Source organism: Primulina tabacum, chromosome 4, assembly GCF_025594145.1.
Source record: "Primulina tabacum isolate GXHZ01 chromosome 4, ASM2559414v2, whole genome shotgun sequence".
Taxonomy (NCBI): Eukaryota; Viridiplantae; Streptophyta; class Magnoliopsida; order Lamiales; family Gesneriaceae; genus Primulina; species Primulina tabacum.
The window spans coordinates 48,490,743-48,516,355 of record NC_134553.1 but is presented as its reverse complement, the minus strand read 5'-3'; the positions used below and the strand labels follow the sequence as shown (position 1 = coordinate 48,516,355).

Here is a 25,613-nt window from a genome sequence, read left to right as displayed (position 1 = left end):
GCATATATTTTGCATCGAGGGAAATTAACGAACCCAAGAGTTTTTCAAAAGAAATAAAGGGTTTAAATTTATTTAAAAGACAATCTGAAAAGTTTCAGTTATTTATTTTATCCAAAAATAATAAATATCAGTAATATTAATATTGTAACTAAAAGTTTTTTTTCCCCATTAAACAAGTTTGACAAAAATTTGTGTGAGACGGTTTCATGGGTCTTATTTGTGAGACATATATCTTATTTTGGTCATCTATGAAAAAGTATTACTTTTTATGCTAAGACTATTACTTTTATTGTGAATATCGGTGGGGATGACCTGTCTCACAGGTAAAATTCATGAGACCATCTCACAAGAAACTTAATCAGCAGATTTAACACGATTGGGCATGATTTTGACTGGTCTTTCCTAATTTTGACCAATTCAATGTGTTTTACTCAATTTTTAATAGCACTGAATTTGTGAACTAAACTGTCTCGTCAGTTTTCACGGGTCGAGCTCGAATTTTTTATCAATGTCTTTTATTAGTTGATTATTTCTGGATACAAGGAATGATGACCCACAGAAGGTAGGGTTACTATGGAATCTAGTCCATCAACTTTGAACATGAAAATGACAATTAATAGAACAACAGCCCTACATGTTGTTTTACAGCTGTTTCATGTACAAATTAGAAATCACCATGGATTCGAGCCTTTCTCATCCCATAGTTTAGGAAATATATAAAAAAAAAATTAGAAATCACATTCTCTTTGAAAATTGAGAAGAAACGAGGGTAATTAGCAAAATAATTTTGGTCAATTTTTTTTGACATTCTCATATGTATTTGAAAATACTCAAATACACTTGAAGATGATCGTTTTTAAAAAAATGAAGTTTGATCGAGGTTATTCCCCATAGATATCGAAGAAATAAAGGACAATATATATTCGAATGAGCTTTTATCATTTCAAAATTTGTATTTCACTTAATGTTATATATATTTTATAACATATTGATAGGATAATAAACCAAGTAATTATATTTATTAATTGGATGTTTGCTACCAAATTAATAGTATGCATAAATATAAGAATCCATTTGATATACTCATGTGAAGCTAAATATCATCATGGATATATTAAGCAAGCAACATGATTGTTTAATGGTGCAATGGGAGACGTCGAGACTTCATCCGTTTTTTGATCAAAACCTGGCGTCGTAATTGAACCACATACAACCATATGTTGCCCGATTTCAAATCGATCTCAAGATTTTTCAAGTTTACATATTGGATATATTAAGCAAGAGTACTTCAGGGTGGCGACGAATGATTTTAAGGTATTTTTTTTTAATAACATGCAACATGGATATGTAAACATGCTGACCAAAACATTTTGATGGAATTAAGCGAAGAAGCCAAGATGACGTGTTGTGTTAATCTTACTCTCTCTTTTTTTCCTTCTTTTTTTTTTTTTGGTTAATTTTGTAACTTGTCTAATTTTTCAATATGTCGGGATATAATATTGTCAAAATTATTGATACGGCCAAATCAAAGAGCCACATCGATGGATCTAAATTTTCCAAGCTTTGATTTTTGTATTCAAAATTTAAGAAGTTTCATGTTTGCGTGTGGATTTCTCGAAGTGCCTTATTTTCCATCTCTATATCTTGTCTTCATGCATGCAGAAGTTCTTGCCAAATTGTATGCTGATAACCAAGTTGCATTATCATTGTTTGCAGTGAGATATATGATCCCAAAGAAACATTGCGATAGGGCTGCGCGGTAGCTAATCATGTTGGAAGCAAAAGAACCAACATGAAATATAGCATGTTTACATGAGAGACTAGCCATTAAAACTAGCTGGGGAAGATAATGGACTCACAAGAAAGGAGAATATTTCTGCACAATTCATACAACCTACAAGGTTTTGTAGAAGTACGTAGTTCCACTTAAGTGCATGTCCTTAATGAATAAAAAAAGTGGTTTGTCGGGGAACAATTCTTCCCGTACAGTTGTTCCAAATTTTGAAATACTGTAAAAAAATTGCATTATTTATTATCCAACTATTTTTAATATTACGTATAGACGGGGTTTGATGATTTGAAACGTCCTAGGTTAAAGTCAACACTTCTTCTTCTTCTTCTTTTGCTGGCCTAAGCCGGCAACGAACAGATATAAAGTAAATATTTATTTATGACATGAAATGAAATGAAGACCAAAAGGAATTTAAACAGTGAGTAAACATAGAAAAGGGGTCTTAGAAATTCACATAGGGAACCTTTGGTTGTAATGGGAAAAAAACAAAAAAAAAAAAAAGATGGTGTGAAAGTTGGGTTCAATAAAATTATTGAATAAATCTAATTCAATAGTTTAGATTGGATATTTAAAAAAAAACAAACAAACAAACAGACAAATTATATCAAATTGTGGGGAAATATTTTCTTGTTCTCAGTTGTCCTTGTTTAAATTCTTGAATGAAAATAAGAATACAACGATCATGCCAAGTGACTTCAAGAAGCAATACAGACAAAGTCATTACTACAAATTTAAGCATTTAAAAGTAGAAAAGGAAGCAACTTTAAATTATATGTATCTCTATTATACTGCATCACCATACTTTATTCAAACTCTCAGAATTATTAAACATATGGTTGAAACTAATTCATGAAGGATTCAGGATCTGGAGGTTGAGGCACTTCAACGGATCCTTCAAGCATATGTAATACTCTCTTCATGTTTGGCCTCAACGATGGATCTTCTTGAATGCACCAAATGGCAGCCATCACGAATTTTTCGACCCGTTTTATATCGTCCAGGGCTTCCTCATCATCAGCCACTAGCAAGCTCAGTGTACCTTCTTTAAAACAATCGTAAGCCCAATCAGTGAGAATCGCCTCGTTATCATTTGTAATGTATGTTTCGACGTTCCTTCTGCAGCAGATGAGCTCCAGTAACACGATGCCGAAGCTGTAAACATCAACCTTGACTGTGATAGGCAAGTTTCTGAACCATTCAGGAGCTACGTACCCTCTAGTTCCTCGGATCCCGGTGGTGGTTCGTGTTTGATCAGGCCTTAAGAGTTTTGCTAGCCCGAAATCAGAGATCTTTGCTACGAGGGATTCGTCTAAAAGCACGTTTTGAGGCTTGATGTCACAGTGTATGATTTGAGTGCTGCAATCTTCATGCAAATAGCACAGTCCCCTTGCAGTTGCAAATGCAATCTGTACTCTTCGGTACCAATTTGGCCTTGATTCGTTGAATAAAAAGCTTGCTATCGAGCCATTGCTCATGTATTCGTAAACAAGAAGCCTGTTTTGACCTTCATCGCAGTATCCTAGTAAATGGACCAGATTCTTGTGGTTTGTTCTGCTGATCGAGTTCACTTCAGCTTTAAATTCTTGCTCAACTTCTTTGGCTATCTTATTCAACTTTTTCACCGCGATTAAACGGTCATTTTCGTTCTTCAGGGACCCTTTGTAAACAGTTGAGCAAGCCCCACTACCCAGTTCTTCCTTGAATCCATTTGTTGCTTCTTGTAGCTCTTTAAAACTAAAGCTTCTTAAGTTAACTACCCCAGCAAGGGCTGTATCTGGTTGAAGTATCTTCGATTTTCGTCCTTTCAAATAAAAACCGAACAAGATGAAAGCAACGAATAGTAGTATGTTCAGAAACACTGAACTTCCCAAAAGAGCAGATCCTGTGATAATGAGAGTGGATCTGTTGCTCTTACTCGGATTACTCCCTGAAGGGCCTAATGTCGCATTATTTATCCTCACTTTCATCAATGCTTTTCCCCCAAGGCTTGAGTCAACTCTTCCATTCGAAAGAGGGTACTTCTTCTTCCAACAAGAACCGCCACGAAATATTGCAGCAGAGCAAAAACAATCATCTAAACAAGCCCTTCGACACCAATCTTCTCCGACAGGTTGGAAAAGATCGTAATCACTATCGGGGAAATCAGTGTTAGGCATGTCGACAAAGGTGAAAATGCGATGTTTCTTGTGATTCTTGATCACAAACCTGTGGGATGAAATCAGGTTTGCATCCGCTCATTCTGTCGTTTTGATCAGCCAGAGAGTAACCAATCGGGCAAACACAACTGGGCTTCTGATCAATTCCGAGGGAGCATATGCTGTTGAAACCACAAGCACCCGATCCCGAAGATTGCCGTATCAGTATACAGATGTTAGAAGGAAAGAAGTCCAAAATGGACCAAGCCGCTGGCCTTCCACCTGTTGAATTACCAGACTTGGGATATACATAATGCCTGAGAACCCCGTCGTAATCCAATATCGCTCTCTGGTAATACTGTTCGGTTGAAGCGCCATTTGATGACAGTAAATCAAGTATTGTTCCGTTCTTTGCTGTGAGGAAGATGTAGCCAGATTGGTTAAAGATGACTTGGAATCCACTGCCAACAGTTTGTGTTGCCCAGTATGCATCAATATTGTTATCCATAGGGAAGTTCCTGGTGTACAACACAAGATTCCCATCAAGTTGTAAAGAAAATCTGAATCTCCCACTCGAGTAATTCGTCTCCGAGAAGCTGGAAACCAAATTACGCCCTTGATCAAATATCTGGGCCGGTAAAATCGTATCGGTTGGATGATCAAAACTTTGCCACAGGACAGCTGATGCATTGTTTACCAGTACGAAGTTACCGGTGTCCAGCATGGCGCCATATGCCACACCGGAGCTCGCCAGATATTGATTCCAAATTGGCTGGCCCCTTGGATCATCAAGTTCAAATCTCCCCTCTGCAAAAATCTGAATCTTAGACCCTTGTGCAGCTGGATTATCTCGATTCGCAGACCAAATTATAGTTTTTTCGGGTATTTTGTCGAACCAGATGGCAAGCAAGTAGCCTCCAACAGGCGTAATCTGACGGAAACCAAAAGCGAAATCCCCGGATGGAGATAACCAATATGAATTCTCTTCTTTTGCAACGAGAGATGAGCCCGAAGAAAAGTTGCTATACGGCTGCGCAATGGAAAATATTGGAACCGAAACCAAAAGAATCAGCATGAAACATAAATTTGTGTTGCAGAAAACTGCGGAAGCCATTTGAGGGAATCAGTACAAGGGAGAAGAAAAGATAATCTTGCAGTCAAGTTTTGTGAAGGTAGTCGCTGTCCGTTTAATAGGTAACTTGTCTCAATCATCTTTGTAAATAAATGAAGAAGAACGACGACCTAAACATTGCTTCCCATTGGCTAGATGGCTGAAACCATCCTCAGGGGAAAGCTATTCTCTCAGTCTCAAGTATATATGTCGTTTTATTTTCTTCTTCTTCTTTTTAAAAAATCATAAATAACAAATGTCACGCCCCGAGATCGGGGTTAGTTGACACTGGCGTTGTTTTACAACCACACAATTGAAAACAACAAGCCTCGTAGTACAGTATAAACCAAAAACCAGTTTATTACTCATAATCAATCAAAAGATTGTCTTTACAACGTAGATTCTTAAAATGATAAAAATAATATGCGGAAGCTTTTACAACTTACTAAGCCAAAACTAAAATAAACTTCTTGAATCATCTTCTTATCAGCCCCAAAACTGGTCTTGCTCATCCTCTTCGATTTTCTTTTCTGATTTATCTGGGGAGAGTAGAGTAAGAGGTGAGTATTTTGGGAAATACTCAGCAAGTGGAGGCCGTTCGAGCACAATATAACAACATGCATAATTTCAAAAATCACATGACTTGCACTTACATAACATCATTCATATCACATGCATAACATTTACCAGCACTGATATTCATCCACTTTCTATGGTTTACTGACGTCAGTCCCTAATTTTTACTCCTCTAAGGGGGCGAGGCCGTATAGCGGTTATGTCCCCCACCGCGTAAGGGTACGTCATGGTTGGGATTCCCACCCATATACAGTCGAATCCTCACAGTGCCCAAAACCGTATGACAACCAACACAAGAACGGAGTAGAAGAAGAACGTACTCGACCGTATTTTCAAAAAAACGGAATAAATATGCATAAACGAAAGTTTAATCTTTAAAACAAGCCCACTTACCTTAGACTAGAAGAAAACATGAAGAACTCTGAAACTATAGAAGAATCATGCAACCAACCCCTCGAAAACGCAGCAGCACATCTACCGAAAAATTAGCCGTCTTGAAAAATTCACTGCGCCTTATTTCACCGTTGGATCGGACTCAAAATTTTACAGTACGTTCACAAGTACGTTAAATATATTATGAACGGTGGAGATCGGGTTTCAAAGTTGTTTAGGCCTATTCATACAGAAAAATCGTAGGTATGCTGAATTCCCGCCTAAAATCTGAGCAATTTTCTTTCAAAGGCTATAAACGAAAAATTAACCGTTGGATTTTGCTGAAATTTGGATATGTTTTGCGAAACATAACGAAGCATATTCTGAACGGTGGAGATCAGATTCCAAGCACCCGAGTGAGAGAAACGAATTTCTGAACTTGAACAGAATTTTGATGACTCGTGCAGAATTTTAGCAGCAAAATTTCGAAAATTTGGGGAGGAACTCGAAAAATTCATGTAAATTCTGAATGAGATGGTCCTCCTATTTATAAGGGTGATGAAAAAATTCTACCATAATTCGATAGATATTTCTTCCATAATTTCGAGATAATTATTCCATAATTATCGAGATACTCATTCCTTAAATATTAGGATGTTACCTTGTTGAGAAAATCTACCTTGTACGTAATATTTCCTTCCAATTTGATTGATGTCCAGCCTTATTTCGAAATTAATACATGATTTGCACTGAAATTTGAATTTCATGTATTTATTGGCTTGGAATCTCCAATACCATGTATTATTTAATATTTTCGAATTTATTATAAATCGAAAATAAAGTCTTATACATGTCTATATTTAATTAATTGCATGTCCAAAAATTTGGGTTCTCACAACAAACATATATCCAATTCAGTCTTATTTTTTCCTAATATTTTCCTATTTAATTTGGAATCTTGATTCATCCATCACTCATTGAATGATTGTAATATAGAAAAGTTTTTTTTAATACTATTAATTTTTTATTCTGCGTGAAAAAATCAATCTAAAATATTTTAATTATTTACGTAGTATACAACTAAAAAAGAATTCCAAAATTTACCAATTTTTTTTATAACAGTGTCATTTGTTTAAAAATATTTTTTGGATTATAAACAGTAGTAAATCGATTTAAAATTTCCTCACTAATTAAATATATATATTTCTTCATTTAAAAAAAATTATTTTTAAACTATTTCATCTCAACAGATAAAATAAATTATAGGAAAAAAAAATTAAAAACTGTGTATAATATATATGTCAAAATTGAGTAATAGTTTGAAAGTTATATGTTGTCTTCATATATCAACATAATTGTGATTTTGTCCAATTATATTATAACAACTCAAAATGAAGAATAAAAACTTTACCAGAGGAGGAATGATACCCTATTTAACATACCTATTGACAACACCATGGCCCAAAGAGTTGTAAGAAAGTGGGCTGAAAATAAAGAGGCCCACTCTGAAAAAGTTATTGCAGATTATTCTCGAGAACTTGGGAATACCAATGAAATTGGGAAAGCTCCATAAGCACAGGAAAAAGAAATAAAGAAAGCCAACCAGTGGGAAGATCAAACAGTAAGGACTCGTAAAGCTCCACGTTGGATGAAAGATTACGTTTCCAAGTAGCATGTTAAGATACGATAGAATTTTAAGAGTTGCTAATGACTACTGAGATAGATATATTCATAGGGGTTTGTAGTGGGAAAAAAGGAGGATGAATACAAGCATGGTTCGCCGGAACGGTCGTTATGCGGCCGGAACGGAACGGGAACGGTGACCGCCGTTCTAAAGTTCCAGGGCAAATCGGTGACTGTTTTGTAGCACTGTTCTTCGACGTTTTATCGGCGATTTAACGGCGAAGCGGAACGGAACGACCGAGCGGAATGGTTTGGTGTTTAAAAAATATGGTTATGAGATATTCATGGTTCATCACAGTAAGATATGGTAATGGTTATTGTAGATGGTTATTATTTATGGTTATGTTTATTGGAATGGTAATAGAATGGTTATGTTATTGGTATTATATTTCATAGTTGTTGATGATTATGGAAATGAATGTGTAGAATAGAAAGTTGATCTTGAGCCAAATAGGAAATGAAATTGCAGAAACAGTATGAAAAATGTGGCAGTAGTTGTGGTTTTTAGTATAATTTCTTGTATATTGATCCAATTGTTGTGAGGAGGCCACTTCCATTAGAAAGATAAGATATAAGGCTATAACTCTCATGTTTTGATAGATTATTTGATTTTTCAACATCTGGTACACATGGAATTAGACATCGTGGATTTGATTATGGGTCGTCTCAATATATTGGTGATAGATACAATGAATCTTCATCATCTATATGGCGGCGTGTTGGACGTCATGGTCCCGAGTATAGATCTTCAAGTACAGCTGATAGTTCTACTGTGTATCGTGGATTCGGATACTATAATCGTCGTGACGAAACACTATTACAAAATTAGTCATCACATTCTAATTATCTTTCGTCATTTCAATCTAATCAATATCTCTATGGACAATCACGTCAATATCCAAATGTTCGAAATCAATTTAATCTGCAAGATAATGATGAATAATATAACAATGATTTCGCTCATCCGCATCACTCTTCATGGTATTAGCTTTGGTATGTTATAATTTTTAGTATGTATTTCTTATTGTGCTATTATTGTAAAATAGTTTTGTATTGATATATTAATTTGTAATAACTTTATATATTTTATTTTTTAGTATGATGTAATTTATATTTAAATTTTTTTATCAATTTTTTGAATTTATTAATTTTTTTATACGACCGTTCCGCAACATAACATTGGAACTGGAACGGTAGTGGCCGTTTCAAGCACCGCAACCGTTCCGGCGAATCACGAATACAAGAATTTAATTGCGTTCTCTATCCCTTTTTTCTTGTCTATTATTCTGTCTTCTTCTTCCTATTCTACATTCTTCTGTTTATTCCTCATCTGAATCTTGAAAGTAAAATTAACTAGATTCTATCAAGGAACCGTGCCTGTGTTTTTATAACACACAGGTGAAATATGTTTGATTTTTTTTTTTAAAAAAATAAGGATGTATTAATTTATTAATATTTTTTAAACTAATTATATACATCTTAGACTTTTTTTACAAAACATTGTTGCAATTACCAGGTATACAAGCAGTTGTCCAATTAATTTGTGGATTAGATAACACAATTATTTATAGGTGATTTGTCTTTATGAAAGAGACAAAAGGATGTTATCGATATCACTGAAAAAAATCGCTAGTTTAAAAAGTTTTTTTTAAATGGTAAATGCTGTGAATCAAAATTAAAAAATGGATTGTTATATAAAAATATGTTGTTTAAATTAATTATATTTTTTTATTAATTAGAAGGTGTTTGATTAAACTTATTTAAAACAACTTATATGTTCTCATATCTTATAAGTTGTTTGAAGATATTATAAGTTGTGATGTCTTATTTTAAAAATAAACAATTAAAATATTTAGATGAACTTATTTTAAACAACTTAAAGATGTTAAGAAGTGAGATAAAGTGAGGATTTAAGAAGATATATAAAGATATTTTAGAGAACTAAAATATAAAAAATAAGATTTTTTTTATAAAAAAAATGGGGTATATCAACGTTTTTAAAACAGTTTATAAGCTGTCAAACATCTTATTCTTACAGTTTATAAGTTGTTTGCGATTTTTTTTACCAAACAAATTATGAGATCTTATAAGCTCTGTCAAACACTTTGTTGATAATCTAAAAGTATTTTTGACATACGGAGCTCATGAATTTTTCCACGTTGAGCTTGGATTTGTGACATACACTATTTTTCTGCAGAGTATTTTTAATTCGGTTGATTTAAGTATGTAATAAAAGGTTAAATTTTAAAATATATATATTAATAAATCGATTTTTGTTTGGTAGTTTTCCTCTTAATCTGGAAAACAAATTTTCATTTTCAGTTAATTATCAAAATTGTCGGAAACTGTGATATGCTAAAAGCCCATTGAAATACATTCGATTTCTGGCGGAGCTATGGCGCAGGAGTTTTGGGCCCTGACAGGAAGTTCATAGAGCCTGGCCCGTTTTATTATCTGGACTGAGCCTTATCCTCGTCGATGCTTTAAGGACAAACACTTGAAATTCTAGGAGTTGATTCTGAAATTGGATCATTATTCTTCCAATACCTATGTGTGTGTGTGTGTATTTATATATATATATATATATATAGACACACAAAATTTAAAATATTATTGATAACATTTTTAATAATATTCACCACGAAATTAATAATATCTCTAACACTATTAATTAAATTAAATTTAAGAGACCAGTACTTATATTTGCCCCCACAATTGGTCGCAACCCCTTATTTAGATATTTTTAACAGCACAAAGACTATTTTTTACGGTCTCACGGGTCAATTTTGTGATATAAATATTTTATTTTGGCCACTTATGAAAAATATTATTTTTTAAGTAAACATGAGCAGGGTTGACCAGTCTCACAAATAAAGATCATTGAGACCGTCTCACAAGATATCTACTCATATATAATTGATATATAAAAATGTACATATTTTGAAATTTCTAAAATGAAATTATGTTTATGAGTTAGTTATTTATTAAAATAAATCTTTTTTCCATCAATATGTTGGGTATATATACACAATAAATTGTCGATATGATTTTTGAGCAAATATCTTGTGAGACTGGTTTACTCATTTCATATTTACAAAAAAAAAATATTTTTTGTAACACCGAGTGTATGCCGTTTTATTAAAATATATAGTTGGTGATAACAGTGCAACTCAAATCTATTAAATCATATAACAGCTTAAGCATAACGTTTCGATTGTTTTATCAAACAGAGACAATGATTGCATATCAAAAATCTTTCTCTCAATAATTTCACTACGATCATGATAATCAAACTCATGATCATGACTATGATATCAATTGTAGAACTGAGTACTTGTCGTTTTACCAAAAGTTATAGTTGGTTGTAAAGATGCAACTCAAACGTCATGGTTCGATCGCTCTACCTAATATGAACAATTATTATATGACAACAAATAATTTATTTTTTTCCCAATAAATATGCAATTTTCATATTAAAAATATTGGTTCAAAAGTGATGTAAAATTGATTCACATCAAAAAAATTTGGCTCCATGCTTACAAAAGGACAACTAAAAGATTAAAAAAAAAATCAAATGAAATTTTGTATAATACATAAATGAAAATTAAAGCATTTGAGATCATCAAGATTTTGTGAATATTTTGTTGTCTGCTGCCAAAGCTACTGTGAATACGATGGCTCAAACACTTGAAAGAAAAATACAAACATCTGGTCTAATCAATTCGCCAAATAATCTATTATATATACACACACATATATTTCATTTTCAATGTATATGATAGACAAAATTAATTGTTCATGTCCCGTGTGTATATATATATAATTGATGTGACCGAGAAAAAATGAGTGCGAGATGTGTATGCACTTTCATCGGGTCAGATTATGAAAAAGAATGAGGAATGAGAGTTTAGTGAGATGTTTCTAAACCAGATATCTCCTTCCTTTTCCTAGAAAAACCAGCGATGACCTGTAAACACGAAGATAACCACGTGAATAGGCGCCTCAACAAATGGGTGAGGAAAACACGAAAGAGAGATGCTGTAGAAATGGTGTGGGAAGATATATATGTGAATGAATGAATCAAATTTGAGCAAACCTGATATTTATAGCAAGAAAGTCAATGATGACATTGTTTTCAATATCCACTTACTGATTATGGTAATACGGCTGCTCATACCCTACTTTCTGACAACTTCTCCAACACGCCAAATCCCTATGATTCTGACAGTAATGATTACCAATATATTTGTGCACTTGAATGCAGTGCTACTATCGAGATAACCCGAGTAGAAAGCCATCACCCGAGAATTTTTCTGGAAGCCCAGGGTATATGCATGGCTGCTAGTAGCACGGGAAGATGATGTTCTGGACATATATTTGCCCGGCTATTTGTCGGATTAGCCAAAAAATTCTCATAACATGATCCATGACCCGGGATCATCTGATACCCATGACTCGGGCCCCCGGGGTGTATATATATATATATATATATATATATATATAAACAAAAAGTACAAGAACTATTCAATCGAATGAAATAAAAATAAAATTATTATTTAAGAATATGTTATTTTAAATAAATATTTATTATGTTAGAAAAATATATTGTAAATGCTTAAATAATTATTGCAAATTTTATGGAAAATAAGATTGGTGTTTAGTCTCGAAAAATCAAATTTTTTTCATCAAAATTTAAAATTAATTATCAGTATCTTGTTTCTTTTTTTTCTCGATAGCATCACATCAAATATTTGCTAGCACGGCATCCTCTCACACTCTTCCAAGAGGTAATTACGGCAATGGTTGATAAAAACAGAGTAAAATATTTCAATTTCAAATTTATATTTTAAATTTAAAAAAACTTATTCCCATAAATGACTCTTTTTTATATGACCATCCTAATTCCCTTTATTGATATGTTATTTTGATCCAATACAATCATGTTAATTATAAAAAAAATATTCGAATCAAATTAAATTATATAGTAGAATATAATAATATAAATTAAAATGTGATATAGCGGAAGTATATAATAAAAAGATTACCTTGTTGATTCATAGAAAATGACATTAAAAAAAAACTTGAAAATAGTGAGAAAATACTTACGATAATTTTATTGAATTGAAAAATTGCTTTTACATCAAAATTGTGTCGGTATTTGTAGAACGAACTAATCAAAATCAAAAAATATTTCAAAAAAGGAAATTATGTAATTAACGTAAGTATAAGATGTTATATGGTTTAAGAAAAACGAGAAAATATTGGGACCTCGTGTTCTCGCACCTAAGACGTGGCGAAAGTTTAAAATTTTTGTTATTGGGTGTCGTGTGTTCAAAAATATTCATAAAACATTTAGAATTATACATTTGTGTTCTTAACACTTGACTTCAAACTATTCCGGTGTTTGGGCGTATATAGCATTTCTTGTAAATTCTTACGAATGGCTCTTCTCCTTTGATCGCCTTATTGGGTCCACGATCAGAGAATGAATTTCTTGTTTGGATTAATTCCAAACAATTTTTGCGTTGAGATTATAATATTCGAATTTCCAAAAGACAGATACAGAGCAACGACGGTGATGCGGCGTGGATGGAACACCAAGTGGCCGAATCCTTTCTTGTTCAAAAAGGGGCGATGGACGTGAGTTTGGTTGCAGGAAAAAAGGGTTTTCTTTTCTTTTGTGTGCAAAAGTTCATTATTAAATAAAGAGCTCTAATGATGTATATATAGAGTGAGACTTCTAATCTAATTAGGAGTCTCTCTCTCACAAGAATTCTACATATATCATTATATTAAAAATCCCATATAATTAATATATATAATGTATTTATTAACTTTCAATAATACATGATATAATAATATCATATACACATATTTTATATCATCATATAAAATATATACATGTATATGTATATTAAATTAAATTTCAAATTACATTAACCAAATAGTTAATTTATAAATTAAAATATTTGGTTAATTTAATTCTAAACTCTTCTAGAACATTCATGTGAATTGGTACATGTTAGTAGTCACCACTACTAACACCAACATTTAATTAGTAAATTCCAAATTTACTAAATAAATTATTTCAAACTCAGTCCCGATCGACGATCCGAGTGCGTCGATATATCAAGGATACAAGTCTTGTTCATATAATAAAAATCGAAAATTTTGAAAATCAAAATTTTCGCTTACCATATTGGACAGCTGTCAGTTTTAGTGAACTCCTTCACAAAACAGACAGTTTCAGTCTTCTTCCTTCTTTAGCAATTGTGATAACTTTCATTTCTTCCATCCTATGGAATCAGCTCATAAACTCCTTTATATGCATCCAATTTGATCTCTATCAAACTATAGTCACCAAATTCCAACTTTTTGAAATATGACTATCTCAACGAGAACATAGAATCCGATACTTGTGTGACTCTCAATGGTTCAGGGATACAGCTAGCATATGAATTCGACAACAATGTGATTTATCTTTGAGTAATAGCGTCATGGTATAAGAAACTGAGCAAACGCATTTCCAAACTGCACATGTCTTAATCCGGTCAAAGATTTGTTACACTATTAACTCATCAAACTACATAGGATATCTTTACCAGTATGCAAATGGTGAATCCCCGACTGCAATGTATTTACTCCTATGTATTTCGAAATTACACTCAATCTCGCCACCCGATGACCCTCGATGAAGTCGGTAAACGAATCAAAGTGCATGCTAGAACGTATAGCCTCTACATTGTCCCGGGTCAAAGGACAAATGTTGTACAACCATAACAGCGGACTATTCCACTCGATAAATGGGAACCACTTGGATAGTCCGAGAGAATGTTGTTCAGTGCATCATTATATGATCACTCATCTGTGTGAATGGACATCTTTATGCCCATGTCAGTTAAACATGGTATTTACATCACATATGCTAGTCTCAAGCTCGAGCGACATTTATCCTTGTTTTAGGCTGTTGATTCGACTAGGAACATTTTAGAATATATGGTACACTTCCTAATTAAGTTCCATGATCTTACGTTGTGACGCAGACCTCATGGTACCTATTGTATATTCAAGTACTTTATCTATGCAACTTGCATGAGTATACAGATCAAATATAATGCCATAATCGATTAAATCGTAAAATATTATAAAAATAAAGATTGTTTTACATTAGAGTCAATAAAAGTCCTAGCCACATGTTGCCTTGTGGGGCACCTACTCTAACATAAAACACTCACATGAGTTTTGTTCGATGACTCTTTGTAAGGCCTATGGGCCTGCCACTTTTAGATCCTGCAATGACAACCTTCGTGACGGTCCATATTGTAAGGCCCATGTGCCTGTCTTTTTGAGTCCTGCAATCACAGCCTTCATGATAGTCCATGGCACCCTACTCACAGAACTCCCTACACCTGGCTGTGGAGTAGGTGTCTCGCCAAGTTTCGAACCCAAGACCTCATCCAGGCCATAAATACTTGGATTAAAGAAACCTGGTACCTCTTGGGTTCGAAACTTGAGAAGGCACGTACTCCACAGCCAGGTGTGGGGAGTTCTGTGAGTAGGGTGATATGGACTGTCATGAGGGGTGTGATTGCAGGACTCAAACATCCCTCATGACAGTCCATGAATAGCTCAATTGGTATCAAATTTCTTTAATCCAAGTACTTATGGCATGGACGAGGTCTTGGGTTCGAGACTGGGTATGCACGTACTCCACAACCATGTGTGGGGGAGTTCTGTGAGTAAGGTTGCATGGACTCTTATGAGGACTGTGATTGCAGGACCCAAAAGAGGCAGGCTCTTGGGCCTTACAAAAAAAGTGCATTTTTTTGTAAAGGCAGGCCTTTTTTGTACGGCCCATGGCTTGCCCTTTTGGATCATATAATCACAGTCCTCATTACAGTCTATGCAACCTTACTCACAGAACTCCTCATATCTGGCTCAATTGGTATCAGTTCTCTTTAACCCAAATACTAATGGTCTGGAATAGGTCTTGGGTTCGAGACTGGGGAGGCACTTACTCCACATCCATGTGTGTAGAGTTCTGTGAGTAAGGTTGCATGGTATGTCATGAGACTGAGATTGCAGGACCCAAAAGAGACAGGCTCATGGGCCTTACACTCATTTACAATCAAAATAGGCTTTATTTTCCAAATCCGACATCGCACAGGATTTATTAATTTGATCATATATGTCTTTATAATTTTGGTTCTTTATATTATCAAATTTAAATATTAGTCTTAAATTTTGAAATTTTTGGAAAAATTTCATATTTTAGCGGGAAGATTAATGTAACACAGCACATATCAGCGTTATGTCAACACGACATTAGTGTTACATAAAAAAAAAAAAGTACTAAAATTACAATAACAAAAAAGAAATAACATATTAATATTGAAATTTGAGATTAATATTAAAAAGAGATAGATATACAGAGTCAGAATTATAATTTTCCCCTATTAATATTGATGTAACACTCGTACTGATCATTTGAAGAAAAATAGAAAATAACCCCCTAAATTCCCAATTAAACAACGATTCCATAAATTAATTTATTAATAAAATCGAATCGCACATATACTCTTGTCACATTAGGATGAGAATTTATTTTACTGATTTATTTTTACTGCATTAGTTTAATTTGACCAGGTTAAAAGAGATTTTCCCGAAATATTTTAAATTTTTTGGTCTTAAAATGGCATTTTAATTCGTATTTTATTTCGGCAAATAAATGGCTTGATAAGTTAGTTAATTATTTCAAATTTATTTTATTGTCGGCCCTAGCATCGTTCGGTCCTTTGACCTAATTAAAGTCTGAAATAGTTCACATATTACTTTTTCAGATTTTAAAAAAAAAATTTGTTCATAATATTTAATAATTGTGTCTCTGCTCCCGGGAAACATACAATTATATCAAGGGAAAATATTCAATTTTAATCTATTATCCCTATTCATTTTGTCATTTTTCGTTGGAATGTTGACATGTCATCAGTCACAATAACAAAGGTTGGTATCACGTTAGTACCGCATCAACACCCCTATGGATAAATATATAAAATTGCAAATCTAAAATTACGAAACAAGCAAATCAACGGCCGAATACAAAATTCATCTACTTGAAGGATCAAAATCGCTTTGAGGACAATTTAAGTACGAATTTACAATTTTTTCACCCAAAACTATATCAGCACTCCGAAGAATATCGATGTATATTTGCAAAAACAATAATAATAATAATAATAATAATAATAATAATAATAATAATAATAATTTATTACAATAAGATCAATTCTTGACTGATTTAATCTTATCCATGCTAACTTAGGGGATGATTTTTGGAATTTTTTCTTGTATTAAAATTAAGCAGAAATGGTTTGTTTATCTTTAAAACTGTATATAATAATATAGACCGACTTTTCATAAAATATTCGAGAAACTTTTTATGCTCCTAAAACAGAATTATTGCACATGCACATGAACAATTATCGATCCCGCCCCTTCAGACAAGCCATTTGAAATTTTGGCTTACAATATATGACTTTACCTTTTGTCTTTTATTTAATTTTTATATTGTAATATATCTATTAACGACCTCAAAGCGAGATCTTATCATAATCTTTTTGGATGTCAAATTAAACCCTAATTTTTAAAGAAAAATGGGTGTTGTGTGGAAAAAGATTATTGTTAAAATATATATTTAAATCTCCCCTGAAATGGGAATGTGCAAATCTGTTGTATTTTCGAAATAAAAAAAAAAAGACGTAAAATGATTTCATCTGAACTTTCATAAACCGATACAGTCTCTTTTATTTTACAAATCTTTGTTTTTATTTGTTTTACAATGTGATAGTTTCTGTTAAACTTCACTTTTATCGATCAAATGTATTTATTTTAATCATAGAATGTATTTTTTGAAGTGATATTTTGTTTTAGTAATAATTTTTTTTTTGTTGGGGGATGAGATTGATATAATTGATTCTTGAACATGAGCCTTCGTCTCAAACTTAAGATTTTGATATCAGATAGAGTTATACTAAACAATCTACTATGTATAGCTCTTATTAGGGAGTGTTTCAAAATTCATATTTTTGGAGAAGTGGTTAAATTTATTGATTGCTAAGAAGTGAGTATTGTTTGAAAATAAAAATGAAAAATGAAGAAAAATTTAAGGTAGAGTATTTGGTAAATAGTATTTAAAAAAAAAAAACAAAACAAAACAAAAAATACCGTTATTGAAATGTTTGCAAAATATTGGGTTTGATTGTGGATTTAAAGGGTAATTTTGGATTATAAAAAAAATATAAGGGTTAAGAGTGTAAAGTATATATATATATATATCCGTCACTCAAGTCAAGTATTAGGAAATTTAATGTAATTGGTGAATATTAAAATATTGAAAATAACTAATGAATAGGTCTCTTGTGAAACGATCTCACGAATCTTTATTTGTGAGACGGATCAATCCTAACGATATTCACAATAAAAAGTAATACTCTTAGTATAAAAAGTAATATTTTTTCATGGATGACCCGAATAAGATATATGTCTCACAAAATACGACTCGTGAGACCGTCTCACACAAGTTTTTTTCATAACCAATTAGTTATCTAAGTTATCCTTCTTTTCTATTTCCGTCATCTAACTTGTCAAATTTACTTATTAGAACTTTGTGTTTTTTTTTTTTTTTTTGCTTTTAATTTGTTTCGGTCACATTAATATTTTTCGACATCATGTTAGTGCCCAACGAAATAAGAATATAACAAAAACCAACAAAATCAAAGTTACATGATTAAGATCCAGCTTTATCAAGTTAAATGACGAAAATAAAAAACATGACAACTTACAAGACAATTCAACAATTTTCCGAAAATATAAGACTATATGTTAATTAGAAGGTAATATTGATTGAATTTATCCGTGACATTTCTGATTCATTTCTCACCGAAAGTAAAAATTTATTAGGCACGACTCTATGATTTTTCTTTATGTTAGTAGTTTTTCTCTCCTTACTTAGACTGCGACTCCCCCAGACTTTTGGGCATACTCCCTAACCTGCTTTGTTTAGGTTTATTTTCATTGAGTTGTCATATATTTAAAGAAATGTACAAGTGTTTGCCAATTTAAGCATGACCGAGTCCTTTTGTATTCTCTACTTGTTATGTTTTCAATTTTGATAGACAGATCTTCGATACATTAGTCTCTCAGCGAGTGATTCTTCCTATCGAAGACGATGGAGTCAGACTAGCAGTTTTAACTTGATTATGTGCATCAACTCGGGTATAAAAAGATGATTATGTTGACGTCTAAAGTATCTACTATTTATTTAAGAGTACAATTATATTATGTAGTTTTCGCTTGAACTAACAGAATTATGTCCAACTGATATCTTTGGAGCACTCATACAGCAACTTTTAGAAAGGGGAGTGAAATTAAAGGTAATATCTAGAAAATTAATTAAATATTTAAGAATATTAATTGAACATTATTATTAATATTACAAATAGGAAACCATATTTTATTTGGTAGTTACCTACTCGGCTCCACATTGTTTGCTTTACCTCTTATTTCCTCGATTTAGCGGGCTACATTGATAATAATGAATCAACTTTTAGTAACACACATACGATTTATTACCAAAAGTTACAACCGATGAAACGACGAATATCATTTTTTTTTTTTACATTAGCAACACCATATATCAAGAGAAGAAGGACATGAGTTCGAAAATCGTACACCGCCGCTTACAAGCGCACGGAAAAATTTCTAGATAATACTTCAACAAAAAATAAAGTAAAATGCCTAAAAATATATCATATATGATGCCCCCTAAGTTTAGCACATCTGGGGGGATCCGTGGCCACCTCGGAATGACCCTCAACCCATCAAAAAGATAGGAAGCCAAGCCCACAGCCCCTAGCCCACAATCCCGAACCAACCCAGGGGTCGGGAATTCAGGACCCTAATATGGAAAATAAAGGAAGATATATTCATCAAGAGATAAGGGACCCAATAAATGCGGGATACGGGTAAATCGAGACAAGATAAGATAGAGTTCTAGCCGTTATCGAGCTAGAGTTCTGGTGTTTGAAATCCCTTATCCCAGGCCAGGCGAGGATCGTATCTCGAAAGGAGTTCTACCCTAGCAGGAAAGCTCATCATCCCCCTATAAATATCATGTCTTGGCATACAGTTTGATTCATGGATACTCCATTATTCATTTAACATTATTATATTACGCCCTTAAGTTTACTCCTCGAACTGAATTAAGCATCGGTGGGTCATGCCAGATAGTCTCTGACGTCCTCTAACCCTTTTTCTATTTGTGGAGAGATCATGATTCCGACCCGACCCAATCAACCGTGACGATTTGAAGACTCGCTCTCCAGATCGAACCCGAGATAAAATTTTGGTATCATCAATATATAAAAACATTTCAGAAATCTTTATGTCAATATCATTAAATATTACAAATATATAATAATTAAATATATATATAATAATAATAATAATAATAAATGGATATATTTAATAGCATATATTGATTTAAAAGTGTCGGAGAATCCTAACATCCTTTAGCATACATCATTAAATGTCATAATGGTTGTGGCCACACAAGTATTTCAACTGTATTTGGTAGTTAGTTAACCCATCCATTAATTATTTGTTCCACTGCCCCCAATCATAACTGAACATAATTATGAAATGTCCCAGCCTTGGGACCTCGGGATTAATTATATATTATTTATAAAATATTTTTCGATATATATTTATTATTTTTTTAAAAAAAAATCGATATTGTATTAAATAGTGGACAAACATTTTTTAAGAAAAGTGAATTTTTCTACAAAATGTCACTATTTAATGATTAATGTATGCCTCGACAACAATTGATCCCAACAAAAAATATTTTTCCAAAAGTGATATTTTCTATAAAAAATAAATAAATAAATTATATATAGAAATTGATGATTTCTTGAATCTAAGAATGTCAGTGACCTTAGTCGCAGCTCAAGCTCAATTCAACTTTTTTTTCCTTTTTTTTTTCTTTTTTTTGAGAGAGAGATATCTCTTATTTTAGATATTAAGATAAGTGTTTATATTATTACATTAACTTTTAGAATATTTTTTGGTATTATATTATTAAAATGTGACATTAACTAACGTTATCTCTAAAATGTATTAATTTTGTTTTCACAAGGAACATAATATTTGGTGACAAAAATTATTCGAGTGTCACTTGGAACTAAATTCATACATATACATAGCACGCATGAACAAGGTTTTAGAATAGAGAGCATCCGACACAAAAATTAAATTAGTCAAAATGACTCCAACAACCATAAGGAAAAAGGTATTACAAATTTAAAAATTATCGAATTTTAAATTAGTCTACTATCTTTGTTTTTTTTTTTTTAATCTTTGTTTTCTCTAAAGAGTCCTAATGTAGCTCTACCATAATGTAGATCGATACGCGTAATGTCACATCAGTATTTTCGTGAAAAAAAAATTAAAATTGGCAAAATGTACGATATAACGTTTGCAGTTTCAGCAAAAGTTATAGCTGGTGATAACGGTACAACTTAAATTTTTTAAACGACATATCAGCTCAAATGTCACATTTCGGTTTCTCTTTCAACATTCAACATGGACAATTATTGCTTTTCAATAATTGAATTCTTTGCATTCCATGATAATTAAATTTTCCATAATTTATATAAGAAACTTGTGTCTAGAGGTATAAACGAATTGAATCATCTTGTAAGCTTTTCGAATTTTTATTTTCGAACAATATTTCAAATAACTTGTGAATGCGTTCATATTTCGAGCCAAATTCAATCAACAAATTTTAAACTAATCAAGCTTCAAACCAAGTATGAGCGCTCGAATATATCTTATTTGAAATTTAAAATTTACTACATATGCATTTACCCCTACTCGCGTCATTTACTCCACTTTTCATTGAATTTACAGAGATGAATTGAAAAATACATTTTGAATATTCTAGTATTATGATCAAAGTGCCAATATTTTTCGTAAGCCTAATATTAACATAAAAAAATATCTTAACGAATATTAAATTAATTTATGTGTAATATCTGTTAAAAATCATCTAAATATTTCCCTACTCAACAGAATATGACAATATATACACTCCATAAATTTTAATTAAATGTATATAATTATACGATTCCATTAAAAGAACTTTTTTTTTTTGCGTCTGTTTATTAATTTTTTTATCCAATTTATTTATTTATGGAGGTTATGTTAGCCAAATATTTATAAATTTATCTAACTCGTCGACACTATAATTAATTATTAGCCACTATTAGTGATTTATACCTGTGGGACCAATAAAAAATATTGATCAAATCAGATTGATCAAGACATATATATTTGCATTTGTAACTTACATAGATATAAGTTTAAAATTTTATGTTATTTTCGAAAATTATCTAATTTATATGGCAAAAACTTGTGTGAGACTGTCTGACGGATCGTATTTTGTGAGACGGATCTCTTATTTATGTCATCCATGAAAAAAAATATTACATTGTGAATATCGGTTGAATTGATTCGTCTCATAAATAAAGATTCGTGAGTCCGTTTCACAAAAGACCTACTCAATTTATATTAAGACTTATAAATAAATCACTAATTTAGTTAATTCACAACCAATCACCACCGATTTATCAAAAAATAATATTTAGTCATAATCAAATTTAAATTTTTTAAACCGAACAACGGTCTAATTTTATATTTTCATGTCCTAAGGGATAACAACACAATAATTACTATGCAATATAAAGTTTTAATCGAAATTTGATCAATAAAACAATTAAATTAATTATTTTACGATCTCTCGTTTAATATATATGGAAGATGATCGATTTTCAAAAGAAATGCAAAATTATCTCACTTTCACTACTGCATTATTTTAATATATGATTGTATATTTAATGGCATTATACCTCATAACCACTGAGAATTAATCAAAGTAAATTTATTTATTTTTCTCAATTAATTAGTACGATAAAAATCAAGTCTTGGGGACAAAAAGTAAACGAAGATTTAACACAATTTCTTGAGCAGAATCCAAGTTCTTCCCAATGGTGGGACCTAGCAAAGATTTTACACCACCTCCCCGAGTAATAATAATCTATAAAATTCCCCATATCTTCCCTCTTCATTCATCATATATAGCAAATTTGATGCAAAAATTGTCAGCAAAAAAAAAACCCTTCAGATATAAGTGTGGCATACAAGAATGAAGATCAAGAAAGCTTTGAATATTTAGTCATTTGGTAAAATTCTAAATATATCGGATGCTAATGAAGGAGAAGAGTGGCAAAAAACAAGGGACGGTGTCCCCATGCGCGGCTTGCAAGCTGCTTCGGCGGAGATGCGTGGAGGATTGCCTCTTTGCGCCGTATTTCCCGGCGGCGGAACCCCACAAGTTCGCCGGTGTGCACAAGGTCTTTGGTGCTAGCAATATCAACAAGATGCTTCAGGTATTATATTATTACCGCTTGGCTTTCTCTTGCTTTCTTTTCAATTTTGATTAATTTATTTGTTTATAATACAGAAAGAATTAAAACCTACGTACTGATTTGGCCGATTGACTAAAAGAATTTAAAATTTATTCTGAATTTTTTAGCTAAAGTTTCAAAGATAACACGCCATTGTAATATACATGTATATACACATATACATGTATATATAGATATAGATATATATCTTGGAGATATACATGTCTATATATCGATATATAGATATAGATATATTTTACAATTTCTAATTGATTTCTTCAACTACGGCGCTGTAATGACGTAAGATCCTCGTCGGTGGCAGAGTCAAAAATTGAGAGGTAAAAAATTAAAATTGTTTCATATGTATAATTGGCAAAATTATATTTTTTTAAGTACATATATTTTTGTGTCAAAAACGTTGCCGATCTCAATCTATCTCATCAGACACTAGGGATAAGAATTTCAAATGGGAAAATTTGCAAAATAATTTTGATAACTATTTATTTAAGAAAATGCCTTCTTATAGTCAGACAGCTTTTGCATCCTCAAACTATACATGAGCTTTCCAGTGAAATATAAGTGACTCATATGATCATGTAGTTTTGACGTGAGTAGATGAAAATTTATATGCATAAGATCGCTGTGACAAGTGCTAGAGTTAGATACAATCTTGGTTTTTTTGGTGTTACACTTGTTTTTCCTAACATCATCAATATTATACTACATTAGTACGTTAACCTTTTTATTTGTAACATAGCTGTGACAAGTGCTAATGTTAGCTTGAAATTTCCCAACATCAGTTGTTATAAATAGAATATAGACAGAATCCTAATAAATCCAAGGTTCAATTTCCACCAAAATCATTATATTTGATTTATCTAATAGCCGATTCGAAACTTAAAAAAATTGATGCAGGAATTACCCGAGCATCAGCGAGGCGACTTCGTAAGTTCCATGGTATACGAAGCGAATGCTCGACTGAGAGATCCGGTGTATGGATGTGTGGGGGCTATATCATCACTGCAGCAGCAAGTAGAAGTTCTTCAGGCACAGCTAGCACTTGCACAGGCCGAAGTAGCACGCATGAGCGTGCGACACTTTGCGTGGACCGTGGCAGATTTGCCGAGCACACCTTCTCAGCAGGTCAAGTCCTTTTTTAGCATGGACATGGCGGATCATCTGAATCAGTATCCCTCCTTCTGGGCATAGTATTATTTTCTCCATTTTGTTCTACTGATATTTTTATGATGCATGCGATCTCTCTTTGTTAAAGAGATGATGATTATGAAAACCACCGTATATCTAATTCGAGTTATGACTCGTATTTATACTACGCAGAGACTTGTAAACTATCTAAACATCATCTCTGAAACATATTTTTCAGAAGTTCACAGCCCAAACTGAATAAACATAAGAAATACAGGAAAACTGTAGCGCCAAACATAGTTTAAAGTTTAAAGAAAAGTTGCTACATAAATTTAATCCAACATAATTTGACACTAAAAATCTCACATGTTACTCGTTTGGCAAGTTGATGTTTCCTCAATATTGCATCATAAATTACCAAATTGAAAAATGCCATTAATCAATGATAAATTCTCACATGAAACCCATTTCATCCACATTCTTGATTCTAACAATTCCAATAACAAAAACCCAGAAACGATTCTGCATCTAAAATCTTAAGCTCTCTCACCCCTAATTCTCCTCGCTAACTGAATATCCTTAGGCATAATGGTGACCCTTTTAGCATGAATAGCGCACAAGTTCGTATCTTCAAACAAACCCACAAGATACGCCTCTGCAGCTTCCTGAAGCGCCGCCACGGCGGAGCTCTGGAAGCGAAGGTCGGTCTTGAAATCCTGGGCAATCTCCCTCACAAGCCTCTGAAAGGGCAGCTTCCTGATGAGCAACTCGGTACTCTTCTGATACTTTCGGATCTCCCTCAGAGCCACCGTCCCTGGACGGAATCTGTGCGGCTTCTTCACGCCTCCGGTGGCCGGGGCGGATTTTCTCGCCGCCTTCGTCGCCAGCTGCTTCCTGGGTGCCTTCCCGCCGGTGGATTTCCTCGCCGTCTGCTTCGTACGAGCCATCGATAAGGATTTCTGGCGATGAAAATTTGACGGTATTTGCTACTGACGGATGAAAACGGTGATGCTACTGAAGATTTGGGTGGGATTTATAGGGAAATTTTAGAGGGAATTTGGGATGCTTTTAGGGGAAATGGACAATTTGGGCCGTTGGATAGGATATGAGTGGACGATCTCGATTTCTTATATCGGTGGGCTTGCGATCTGAGTGTTTACTGAATAGCCAATGGGAAACGATCTTTTGTGGGGCGTTACATACGACAGTGACCGTTGATTGTGCTGTGTTTGATGGTCAAGATTGATTAAAGTGAAACTTCTCTGATTCTAACA

The 25,613-nt window shown here is 32.8% G+C and overlaps 3 protein-coding genes across 3 annotated transcripts; 1 reads left to right on the top strand and 2 right to left on the bottom strand.

Annotated features, from left to right (window-relative positions):
* Positions 1–2,474: 2,474 nt before the first annotated feature.
* LOC142543632 (G-type lectin S-receptor-like serine/threonine-protein kinase LECRK2) lies at positions 2,475–5,205 on the bottom strand. The gene is given in 2 exon segments (XM_075651000.1): positions 2,475–3,967; positions 3,969–5,205. Coding segments are annotated over 2 exon segments (2,406 nt in total). The 5' UTR covers positions 5,042–5,205; the 3' UTR covers positions 2,475–2,634.
* Positions 5,206–22,847: 17,642 nt separating this feature from the next.
* On the top strand, positions 22,848–24,608 carry LOC142543630 (LOB domain-containing protein 4-like). Its single transcript, XM_075650998.1, has 2 exons — positions 22,848–23,175; positions 24,109–24,608. Exons 1-2 carry the CDS (start codon positions 22,990–22,992, stop codon positions 24,400–24,402), a joined length of 480 nt encoding a protein of 159 aa, XP_075507113.1. The 5' UTR covers positions 22,848–22,989; the 3' UTR covers positions 24,403–24,608.
* Positions 24,609–24,792: 184 nt separating this feature from the next.
* Positions 24,793–25,360, bottom strand: LOC142543631 (histone H3.2). The gene has a single exon (XM_075650999.1). It carries the CDS (start codon positions 25,284–25,286, stop codon positions 24,876–24,878), a length of 411 nt encoding a protein of 136 aa, XP_075507114.1. The 5' UTR covers positions 25,287–25,360; the 3' UTR covers positions 24,793–24,875.
* Between the last annotated feature and the right edge of the window lie 253 nt (positions 25,361–25,613).